The sequence below is a fragment of the Cannabis sativa genome, chromosome X (assembly GCF_029168945.1).
Source record: "Cannabis sativa cultivar Pink pepper isolate KNU-18-1 chromosome X, ASM2916894v1, whole genome shotgun sequence".
In the NCBI taxonomy this organism is placed as follows: Eukaryota; Viridiplantae; Streptophyta; class Magnoliopsida; order Rosales; family Cannabaceae; genus Cannabis; species Cannabis sativa.
In genome coordinates this window covers 7,682,310-7,695,296 of record NC_083610.1, presented here as the reverse complement: position 1 = coordinate 7,695,296, position 12,987 = coordinate 7,682,310, and the positions used below count along the sequence as shown (strand labels likewise).

General features: G+C 31.6%; 1 protein-coding gene across 1 annotated transcript; it reads left to right on the top strand.

Annotated features, from left to right (window-relative positions):
• The first annotated feature begins 11,012 nt into the window (after nt 1–11,012).
• LOC115708662 (non-symbiotic hemoglobin) lies at nt 11,013–12,520 on the top strand. The gene is made up of 4 exons (XM_030636677.2): nt 11,013–11,280; nt 11,418–11,532; nt 11,906–12,022; nt 12,128–12,520. The coding sequence occupies exons 1-4, from the start codon at nt 11,159–11,161 to the stop codon at nt 12,263–12,265; spliced, it is 492 nt and encodes a 163-aa protein (XP_030492537.2). The 5' UTR covers nt 11,013–11,158; the 3' UTR covers nt 12,266–12,520.
• The last annotated feature ends 467 nt before the right edge of the window (nt 12,521–12,987 follow it).

The window sequence follows — 12,987 nt, the reverse complement described above, 5'->3', positions numbered from 1 at the left end:
CATACACACACATAAACACTTACGTATATACACATATTTACATATACTCTCACGTACACATATATACACATATACATATATATACATACACCCACATACACACATATACATATATATACATACACCCACATACACATATACATATATATATATACTTACACAAATAAATACATGCATACATATATACATACACTCACATCCACATACACATACATACATACACACATATGTACATAATCCCACATATATACACATACATATACATACATACATATATTTATACACACATATATATATATTTATACCCACATTAACATACATACACATACATACAGAAATACATACATACAGAAATACATACATATACACATCTATACACTAATAAACACATATACATACACATACATACACTAATCCATACCTATATATAAACATTTAAAAAAAATTAAAAAATACCTTACACAAATTAGAGGAGGTGGGGCTTGGGGTGGTCTGCGGTGGTGGCGGACGGTAGCGGACGGTGGTGGTTGCCGATGGTGGTGATTTTTTTTCTAAAAAAAATAAAAAATTTTGAGAGGGATTAAGAGAGATTGAGTGAGATTGAGTGAGAATGAGTGAGATTGAGAGAGAGGGCTGAAGGAGAGTTTGAGAGGAAAAAAAAATTGAGAAAAAAAAAAGAGAAATGGGGTCTGCTGCTCGAAGGGGCAGGTTATATGAACACTTTTACCGGCGCATTGAATTGCGCTTGTAAAAGTGGTCATATAACCCTAAATGAAAACGCCCCGTTTCGTTACACACTTTTACCGGTGCATTAATGCGCCAGTAAAAGTAATCCCACCTACCACCACTTTCCACGCGAGATTTTTTCCCCTCAAAATTTCACGTGGGCGGTCAAGATTCCCACCAAAAATTTGCTAGCTTTTACCGGCGCAATTATGCGCCAACAAAAGCCTTAGAGAAGTGAAAATGTGCTCACGCCATTTGGCGGTTCATTATTGATTTTTCACCGGTACATATGTAATAATACGCCGGTATTGAGTACCTTTTGCCGATGCAAAATTGCGCCGGTAAAAGTTATTGCTGAATCGAATTAGAAGTTCAGTATTTCATTTATTCTGACAACTTTTACCGGCGCAATTGACCAATTGCGCCAGTAAAACTAGGTTTTCTTGTAGTGTAAAGGCATGGCACAATGGAAAGAGGTCCGATCATCACCAAGGCACCCTCCACTACCAACATCGCAAAATCCCGGTACCTTGCGAAATTGCCCTAGAAAGGAGAAGCAAGCTAATTCTATGAGCCCAAAATCCTAAACTCGCCAATATGAAGAAAAAATAAATGATTTTTGTTGGAATAACCAAAGGCTAGAAATTACGGTGGCCGGCATGCAAAGCTAGAGGTCGTTATGAGTGCTTTGTCACTTTCATTGACGATTACTCTACCTTATGCATAAGAAATCTGAAAAGTTTGAAAAGTTTCAAGAATTTCTAGCATTGGCTCAAAACCAATTGGGTAAAACCTTAAAGATATTGCGAACTGATAGGGGTGGAGAATATATGGATATGTAGTTCAAAGATCATTTAATTGAACTTGGCATTGAATCCCAATTGACTGCCCCTAGCACTCCACAGCAAAATGGAGTTGCAGAAAGAAGAAATCGCACGCTTTTGGAAATGGTTAGGTCCATGCTTAGCTACTCAACTCTACCCACGTCCTTCAGGGGATATGCAATTCAGATGGCGACCGATATTTTAAATGTTGTTCCATCTAAATCAGTCCCTAAGATACCTTTAGAATTATGAAATGGTCGTACACCTAGTTTACGCCATTATAGAATTTGGGGGGTGCCCTGCTCATGTCTTAAGAAAGAAAGATGGCAAACTTGAAAAGCGAACTGAGGTTTGCATGTTTGTTGAAAATTCTAAAGAGACTAGGGGTGGACTATTTTATAGTCGCAAGGATGATAAAGTGTTTGTTTCCACAAACGCCACTTTCCTTGAAGATGACTATATTAAGAATTTCAAACCACAAAGCAAAGTAGTATTGGAGGAAATGCTTTCAGATATAACTCCTTCTAATGTTCCATCCTCTTCTACTCAAGTAGAGGATAATCCCACTTCCTCGGTTGAGCCTTTGCAAGTTGATACAACCGAGAAATCTACCACTGATGTTCCCGTTCAGAAGATCACCGCTTCTCGTCGTAGTGGGAGGGTTTCTACTAAACCATCTCGTTATGGCTTGGATGGTGAAATCAATAGGGTCGTTGGTGACGACATTGATGACGACCCATTAACCTATAAACAGGCAATGGCAAGTCCTGAACAGAAACAATGGTCAGCCGGCATGGATTCAGAAATGGATTCCATGAAAAAGAACAAAGTTTGGAAATATGTAGACGCACCCGATGACTATCGTCCAATCGGATGTAAGTGGGTCTACAAGAAGAAAAGAGGCGCTGGAGACGAAGTCGAAACTTTTAAAGCTAGACTGGTCGCCAAGGGTTACACCCAAAGAGAAGGCGTGGACTATGAGGAAACTTTTAGTCCGGTCGCCATGCTCAAATCCATCCAAATTATTCTCTCCATAGCAGCCGCTTTCGATTATGAAATCCGGCAAATGGATGTCAAGACAGCCTTCCTTAACGGAATTCTTGAAGAAACAATCTATATGGAGCAACCGGAAGGCTATGTTCTTCCAGGGAAGGAAAAGAAAGTTTGCAAACTGAATAGGTCTATTTATGGACTTAAGCAAGCTTCTCGCTCCTGGAACAAAAGGTTTGATGAAATCATCAAGACCTACGGCTTTCTTCAGAATGAAGATGAACCTTGTGTTTACCAACTCAAGGAAAACCAAGTGGTAGTCTTCCTGGTCCTTTATGCTGACGACATTTTAATTTTTGGCAACAATATCAAGAAAATGACTGACATCAAGGAATGGCTAGACACTCAATTCGAAATGAAAGATTTGGGTGAAGCTGCCTATGTTCTCAGTATTCAGATTATCAGAAACCGGAAGAACAGATCCCTTGCTCTCTCTCAAACAACCTACATATATAAAGTTTTAGAGAGATTCTCAATGACCAACACCAAAGGGGAAACCATGCCTTCTAGATTTTGTATCCGTCTATCTAAGGAACAGTGTCCCACTGATCCTCAAGAGATAGAAAACATGAGAAGGGTTCCTTATGCTTCAGTAGTTGGAAGTCTAATGTATGTAATGTTATGCACTAGACCTGACATATGTTATGCAGTGGGAATTGTTAGTAGGTATCGGATGAATCCAGGACAGGAACATTGGAATGCTGTTAAGCATATCTTGAAGTACTTGAAGAGTACACGACAATTCGTGTTAGTCTACAAGGGTGGTGCTTTAAATCCCATAGGCTATACCGATTCAGATTTCCAGGCATGCCTTGATGACAGGAAATCTACATCTGGGATGGTGTTTACTCTTGGGGGTGGAGCAGTGGTTTGGAGAAGTGCTAAACAAACCGCAATTTCAGACTCTACCATGGAGGCAGAATACATAGCTGCTGCAGAGGCTGCAAAAGAACTTGTCTGGCTTAGAAAGTTTTTCTCAGGACTCGGTGTTGCTCTTGGAATGGAAAAACCACTGGTTTTGCTTTGTTATAACACTAGAGCCATAGCCAACAGTAAAGAGCCTCGAAGCCACAAGAGAAGAAAATATATAGAAAGAAAATATCACATCATCAGAGAGTATGTGGCAAGAGGGGATGTACTGGTGGAGAAAGTGGACATAGAGGACAACCTAGCTGATCCATTCACCAAAGTCTTGGCAGGAACTGCATTTGAAAAGCACCGTCAGAATTCAGGATTAATTGAAATGTACTGATTATTTTATATTAGTGCAAGTGGGAGTTTGTTGGGTTTTATGCCCTAAATAAAACTCTATTTCAATGTAATCTCTATTATTTAAATATCAATAAAGAGACAGAAGTATTTTTATCACTTATTGTGTCATTTGGTTCATGTTATCATTTATTTGTTTATTTGATTTATAAATTCATCCAAATCCTTATCACATTTATGTTCTTGTTTAGTATGTCGTCAGCACAGTGGAAAGTAATCAAGATTGTGTGATTAAATATATATTCCTAGATTTATCAGTACACAGAGTTTAATTGATATGATAATCTACAACATAGTTTACTTGCACCTTGGATAAGTTCTATGTCCTTTCCAAGGCATTGGTTAAAGTAAAGCGTGGGTTGGATGCATGGAGTATGCATCAGAAGGGACCGATATTGAACTTTGAATCAGATATGTCAAACTTACCGTAATATCTATTCAATTCAATATCACCTAGTTGATCCTAGATCAAATGATCTTAATCCTGACATGGTTAGGTTCGATGTCAAGATTATTATACATGTTCTTTGATTTGTTAGTTAAACCTACTTTTTGGTCAGGGTGATACGTATATTTTGGGAACATGGTAGTGCAATTGAGTGGGAGCGCTAAACATAGATTTGGAATCTATAGCTTCTATCAGGGAATAGAAGTGAAATGATGATTTCCTTCAACCTTGGCTAAACAGAGATAAATGGTTGAGTACTCATTTCAGTGATTATGTTTAGTTTACTGAAATATCATTTATAGGTGGCTAAGTGTTTTAAGGATAAAATACATTGAAGGGTGTAGCGGTAAATTAATCCCTATACAATGTAAATCATCTATAGAGGATCATTGATTATTGGAATTATAACAATGGATAACTAATAGCGTATCTATATCGTGGAACATATAGAGCGTTCTATATAACTGAGAGTGCAATTCCAAGTTCTATAGTGGATGCAACAAAGAATTAATAAGTCAGTGAATTTACTTGGTAAATTCTAGAGCTGCTTATTGGAAGCTCAGATATATAGGCCCATGGTCCCTATACTAGTTGAGACAATACTACTTGTAAGACTCAGTTAATTGATTTTGATTAATCAATTATAATTCTAAAATTAGACTATGTCTAGTTTATGAATTTTCACTAAGTAAGGGCTTGATTGTAAAGAAAGAGTTTCTAGGGTTAATTTTCTAATTAAGAGACTTCGATAAGTCCAATTAATAAATATATTAAATGACAATATTATTTAATAATTAGTTTTTAGTTATTAAATAATTAGATTTGGCATTTAAGTGGTTAAATTAGAAAATTGGCGTTTTTAGAAAATAAGATGGAAAAATGAGAAAATGGCAAAAGGAAGAGGTTTTAATAGTTACATTTTTTTTGTAACCATCGTGGTTACATTTTTTTAAGTCATTGGATTACTATTAAATGGTTGTGATTAATTTGGAAATTAAATAAAAATAAATAATAAATAACTTGTAACCGGAAAGTAACCTAATAATTTATTTTCTTATAAAACTTTAATTAAGATTAATTATATTTTAAAATTAAATTAATTATAATTATTAATTAATTTTCTACAATTTATTACTATATAAGGATCTTTTAGCAATTTATTTTTTTACACTTAAATTATTTAAAATTTTATAGCAAAACTTTTTATAATTTAAAATTATACACATATAATTTCATAATTTAAATTTTATTATACTTGTAATCTTAATTTTAAATTATTACACTTAATTATTTAATTTTTTTATTTAAATATTTAAAAAGTAAAAAATGAAATAAGTTGAAGAATTTTTTTTTTTTAAAAAAATGGCTACACTTGTTATCGATTGACTAGGAGGCCTCATACTTAGTTCATCTAATTGTAACAAAATAATTAAATATCATTTAAAAATAATTAATTATTTAAAAATTTATTATAAGAAGAGAATTTTAGTGTAAAAAGAGGTTTAATTTTGTAAAAAAATAAATTTTATTGTAAATATTATAATTAAATGGCTTAATTGTTAAAATATATAATTAGAGTAAGGATTAAAATATAAATTAAAAAAATTATTTATAAATATTAATTACTAAAAGAGGTCTTATTAAATATTTAATTAATTCTAAAAAATGAATGTTTACCTACTAGTAACCTGCTATTACAGGTCAAAGAAAAATGTAACCATTGAATAGTAACCCAATGGCAAAATTGTAAAGTGGGGCCTAATCCATATCATGGTCGACCACTTATGTAGCAATTTACCATTTATTTTTTTCATTATTTTAATGTCAAATAAATCTAACCTAACCCTAGGTGGTTTCTTATAAATAGGTAGTGATGACTTTAGGGAAAAGATGATGCATCTCATTCTTTCAGATAAATCGAGCAAAGTTCCCTTGCCTAAAGCTCCTATTGATATTGGCCAGATTAGCTTCAAGAAGATCATTGTCCATAATAGCAACTTAAGCACTAACACTGATTTCTATTTCTTGTCTGTCTTTTTAATCCGAGATTTAGAAGCTATAAACAGCGCTTCAATTTTTTCCACTGTGCAGCTTTCAATTCTTGTGTTTGTGGATATGAAAAAGGTACATTCACTAGAGAGTCCTTTGAAGATAGGTGCCACATGATCACTTGTGTTGAGAATTTCTCCAACAGATGCAATCAAATTGATAGTTTGCTTGACTTTGAGAAGATATTCATTAAGGCTGAGTGATCCTTTCTCTAGATTTTTGAACTTGGTTCGAAACTTAAGGATCTTTGCAGAGACTTGCAGTGTGAAGTATTTTTCAAGTGTGCTCCAGATTTGGCTAGCTGAATTGCATCCAACCATTATGGTAAGCAAGCTCTCAGTCATTGAAGACAAAAGCCAAGATACAAGAAGTTGATCCTGAACTTTCCAATTCGAAAAGGCATGATTGACATTGTTACCAACTCGGTCTTATTTTGTGAAGTACTATGGAAGAGAGCTTGATTCCTGGATGTAAGCCTGAAGTCGATTTCCTCTGGTTGCTACAAGAACTTGTTGCTTCTAAAGGAGATAGTTGTGATTGTTCAAGTGTATGGAAAGAGTGTTATTGAAGTCGATAGGTGAGTAATCACCATTTTCCCTGTTTCTTGCATTTTGTAGGGGAACTATGCTAATTTAATTCGAGGTATTCCATGCTTATGGATGAAATTCATCTCCAGAATTTGTGACAATATTTGTTACCAAGGTTAGAAAATCATGCTCTGGTACCATAATAGTTCTTCTTGACATTGTGCTTGGACAATAAGAAAAACAGAGATAAAGTATAAGAAAGATAAGAAGAGAAAAGAGAGAAAAAATTGATAGACAAAGATTGAATGAAAGGTTCTTGATCTGAGCCATAATAGTAACTTTATACAATCAATCAATTATTAATTAAACAGGAGTTGCATAATAAATCTGTTAGGTGGCGTTTGGTTGGACGTAATGAAATGGAATGGAATGAAAAAGAAATTATTTTTATTCCATTTTTTTAGCTGTATTTTAAAGTATTAGAATGTCATTCTAATGGGATGACCTTTCTACTATTTTGATGGAGTGACTATTTCATTTTGAAATGAAAGGAAAGAATATTTTAATGTAAAGTGAGAAAAAATTTAATTATTTTTTTATTAATTTTTTTAGGGAAATTGTCCCATATACTATTTTTTAAATTTTTTTTTTCCAAATTTACGATTTGGGTTGCTCTAGTAGTTTTTTCTGTGATCTCTATGTGGGTTGCTATACAGATTTTGATTGCGATTTAGATTGCTCTGTTAGTTGCTATAGGAGTTTCTGAATAGAATTTCGTAAAAATATATATATATATAAAAAAAGGGTAAATACCATTTTGGACCCTCTGTTTTGCAAAAGTTACCAATTGGACCCTGTGTTTTGTTAAATGATAAAATGGACCCTGTATTTTCTAAAATAGTACAAATAGGACCCTGAATTGATTTTTTGTCAAAATAAAGTTTAATTATAATCTGATCTAAAAGTGCTATGACAAAACTGTTTATATTTTTTGTATCTGTTTGTATTAAGCATTGTCTTCAAGTTGGTTGTATTAAAAAATAAGTTGTCAAAACTTAAGCTCAGGGTCCTATTTTTACTATTTTAGAAAATACAGGGTCCATTTTGTCATTTAACAAAACACAAGGTCCAATCTGTAACTTTTGCAAAACACAAGGTCTAAAATGATATTTACCCTAAAAAAAAATAATAATAATAATAATAAAATAATATTTTTAAAGTGTAAAAATTAAAAAAAAAAATCTATTTTTCTAAATATTTTTAAATTTTATTCTATTCCTATTTCTATATTTTTATTCCTCCTTACCAAATGTCACTTTAAAAAGCAATTCACTAGTAGACATCTCAATTAACAATTCTAACAGAAAGTAACTAGCTGTAACTAACTTTTCATTTTAACAATGCTTATCAGTTTTTAATGAAAAGTGACAGATTAAAAAAAAAACTGTGAAAAAAGCCGCCGCAGCCTCAAATTAAGAAACAAAATCAACATGATCACTTCATCACTTGTTCATAAAAATAGGCAATGCATCAATTGACAAAAGCTTTTAAGCTACACACGTAAGAGGTGGGCCACATGTTGTAGTTGGTCAACTTATATTTCATATGGTCAAAGTGTCAAAGATAATGTACGTAGTGCGGTTACTTTGGAAAACTAGAAAACCACGTGCAATGATAGCCCCTGGTTTAGAGACATAGTATATATGTGTTGTTTTTTTTTTCTAATACCATCCACAATTATTACACTAATTTAATATAGAATAGTTTACCGTTTAGTGTAATATCTTTAATAATTCAAATTAAATATCACACAAAATAAATATATTTTACTTAAAAAAATATTACATTTTATATTATTTACATTAATAATTTAAAATAACTAATATATAATATAAGGGATATTGGCGGCTAAACCACCTAAAATTTACGATTTGTAACACTTAACCACAAAAACTAAATTTTTGGCAGCTAAATTACTTAAACCCTAGTTCCGTTTTGTTCTGCACACCTCCGTCCAAAAATCACAGTTAAGTGTCACGGTGAACTGTTCACATGTACACACTTGTACACGTGGCAAATTTTTAGTGGTCCACGTAATATTAGTTTTAAAAAATAATTATAAATATTAAAAAAATTAAAAAATCAGAAAAAAAAAAATTAATTTTTTTTTTATTTTTTACTTTTTTAATTTTAAAAAATTATTAAATTATTATTTTTTTTTTTCTTCTTCTTTCTTCTTTCTTCTTCTTTCTTCTTCTTCTTCTTTCTTAAGTCTACTTCATGGAACCACGATGGTTCCCTTCTCTTCCTTCCTTCCTTCCTTCTTCTTCTATTATCACCATCACATCCAACCCCCGACCGACACCCTAGATCGAGATCCCAGAACCCCAAAACCCTAGATCTTCGGATCAACATATGCTGGTACAAAGGCAGAAGTTGGAATCTCCATTCCAGGTTGTTGCAATCCCAAATGATGCAGAACTACTGTTACAGGAACAGACCTTTCTAGATCGACTTCTAGTGGACCAGACTTAGCCAAAGGCATGCGTAATATTAGTTTTAAATAAATTATTATTTTTGTGATAAATTTAAACTTGAGTACACTATTTTTTTAAAATAAAATAAAATGAGGAATAAAATATAAAAAAAAAAGTTTTTACACCAAATTGGTATAGATTTAAAATCTAATACCACTAATGATGTACAATTTGGTATACACTAATTTAGCGTACTATTAGTATAGAATAGTGTGAAGATTTCACACCAATTTAATAAAATAATACTACATTGAAAATGCTCTTAGTAAAATACTAAAGTCAATTAGATCTTTTTTTGGGAATGGGCCCATTGGTATTTTGGTGTCTATTTTTTTTTACTAATTTGGCATAAAATTTATTATTTTTTCTACAATAAATCTTATTTAATAATTAGTAATAGTTAATTTATGAAAAAATTATATATATTTAACATATATTTTATTATTTTTTTTAAATAAATTAAAAAAATGTTAAAATAAAAAAAATATATAAAAAGATATGTATTACTTTGGTATAAATTAAAAATTTAACAATATTAACTGTATTAAATTTAGTGCATACTAATTTAGTATATCTTTAATATTTAATGGTGTACCATCCTACTAAATTGGTGTATAATCTTTATACCATTTTACTTCAAAGATATATAAGTTTTTACATCAAATTTGTCTGCATCAAATTTTATATTAATGGTGTTGGATATTGAATCTATACCAAATTAGTGCATACTTTTTTCTTTTCATTTTAACTCTTCTTTTTTTTTCTTTTCTTTTTTCCTTTTTCTTTTTCTTTTTCTTAAGGAGAAAAACTCGACCACCAAACACCAAGAGCTACAAGCACTCAAAAAAGGTGGGGGTGAGGTTTTATTTAAAGATATCATCCGCTATCAATAAATTCTGAATACAATTAAGATTCCCAAGCCACCAAATAACATCACTACTTGCCAACAAAGCAAGTTTGGCCAAAAATATGAGCAACACCATTACAAAGTCTAGGACAATAGACAAACCTAACATCATGAATCATGCTACAAAGTTTAGCAATATCATCAGAACAAGACTCAAAGAAGTAATGATCTAACCATTGCTTTTAATTTTAAGCACAACATTCAAACAATCAGATTCAACAATGATATTGTCATATAACCAACAGAGAGGCATTGAGTCAAAGCATTTCGAATAGCCAAAACTTCATCAACTTCTGGATCAAAACAACCTTCCATGTGCCAAATAACCGAAGCTTTAACTACTCCCAAATCATCACGAATCACCATACTCAAGCCACTGTAATAATTTATTGATCTTATTTTTTATTATTTTTAAAAAATAAAATAAAATAGTCCCACCTATTTTAAAACAAAATACAATTATATTCAATCCAATTCAATCTAATCCTTCTTCTTTCAAATCTAATTTAATTTTTCGTGCCAAAAAGGCAAAATAGTGTAAAAATTACATACCAATTGCAATTTGTTAAGATATAGGAATGCTCATAATACTAGGTAACAACTAACCACTATAGTATATCCAAAAGTACACTTGGACATAAAGAAAGTAAACATTAGACCCAACAAATATGACTCCCCAATACCCTCAAGAGTTACATCCACCACTCCCACATTTTCTGTACTATATATATATCCAGAGCATTTCCAAGAAAATCCATTCCAAACGCATTTCATAATATTTTATTGCTCAAAATCCATTTCCAAGCCTTTCAACAAAAACCATGAGCAGCATCATAGAAGGTAACAAAGTTATTTTCACTGAAGAGCAGGAAGCTCTGGTAGTGAAATCATGGGCTGTAATGAAGAAGAACTCTTCCGAACTGGGTCTTAAATTCTTCCTCAAGTAAGTAAATAATAATATTTCCCCTTGGTCTACTTTTATATATAAAAAGAATACTTTTTTTTTTCAATAAAAAGAGCATTTATGAAAATGGAAAGATAAAAGTTATACGATTTCAATTCAAACTCATTTATTTGCAGGATATTTGAGATTGCACCGTCTGCCAAGAAATTGTTCTCGTTTTTGAAGGACTCTGCTATTCCTTTGGAACAGAACCCAAAGCTCAAGCCCCATGCTATGACTGTCTTTGTAATGGTAAACCCCTTTTTCTCCAAGATTTGTTTTTAATAAAATAAAATAGGGACATGATTTTTCTATTGTACTTTCAAACAATGTATTTCGTGATGTACGGTAGCTGTTTGATGAAGAATTTATTTAATCTGAGGCTGAGATTGATCTAGCAGTAATTAGGGTTAAAAAATAGTAACTTAACTTGACATTCATCTAATATACCCTCAGACTTATCTAATTTACTACGGAATACATTCTGTAAAATTACGGGACAAAATCATATCCCAAATAAAATAATATTCGAACTTATTAATATGTAGAGTTCTCTATTTTATCTAATTTCTTTTAAAAAAATATTATATATGGTACTCCATCTCACTCGACTTTGGGTGTGTAGACATGTGAATCAGCGGCTCAACTTAGGAAAGCCGGGAAAGTTACATTGAAAGAAGCGAACTTGAAAAGACTTGGTGCTACCCATTTTAAATATGGGGTAGTTGATGAACACTTTGAGGTATGCATTTATTTTGAATTTATATTAAACCAAATTTTCATAATAACTCCTTTATTTTATTGAATTGTGGTTGATGAAGAAGTGAATTTAATTTATGTACATTAGGTGACCAAGTTTGCATTGTTGGAGACTATTAAGGAAGCAGTACCTGAAATGTGGTCGCCAGAGATGAAGAGTGCTTGGGGAGAAGCTTATGACCAATTAGTTGCTGCCATTAAGACTGAAATGAAACCCTCTTCTTAGGCTTATTGGTGGGTGAATGAAGAATAATGTAATAAAAAAATAACATGAGTGAGAAGAGAACTTATAAATTGTCAAAACATTCTAAATTATTTATGGGGCTTTTTTTTTTTATTATTTATACGTACCTAAAAAAGTTTCTATTCACTTATACGGTCTTGGTAGATTTTTTTTTTCGTTTATGTATAACCTAAAGTGTTTTATTCAATAATATAGTTTGCACTATGTATAAACTATTAATTTACTTTTTTTTCCTTATGTTTGTGAAGACTTTTTTCCTTTATTGTTATTTGTACTATGGATTACCTATTACAGCTTTTCAAGTTTTGAGGATAGGATATACCTTTTTTCATAGTAATATGAGAAATTTTTAACAAATTATAAACTCTTGCATTCAAATAATAATAAGGATTACCTCTTTTTTTATTCTTCAAAATTAATTAACTTATCAGACATTTCATTACAAACTCTTGCACATTTCATAATGTATACATTAAAACAATTGAATAGAATTGATGAAATATAAAGTTTTTCTTTAAGCTAGAGTAATATTATATTGAGAGCGAATAACAACATAAATATAAAACACATTTTTTTTTTAAAAAAAAAAAAAAGGAAAAAAGTACGAAACACTTGATTAGATCAACACACGGTATTTATATTTAACATTTTCACTAAAAGAGATATAAAATATAACTATGGATGATCATATTACAATATCTCAA

Bases quoted from the DNA above. Each gene is read 5' to 3' on its own strand.
- LOC115708662 (XM_030636677.2), top strand. From the start codon at position 11,159: ATGAGCAGCATCATAGAAGGTAACAAAGTTATTTTCACTGAAGAGCAG. The intron at 11,281-11,417 runs GTAAGTAAATAA...ATTTATTTGCAG, and splicing joins GGTCTTAAATTCTTCCTCAA to GATATTTGAGATTGCACCGT. The intron at 12,023-12,127 runs GTATGCATTTAT...TATGTACATTAG, and splicing joins TAGTTGATGAACACTTTGAG to GTGACCAAGTTTGCATTGTT.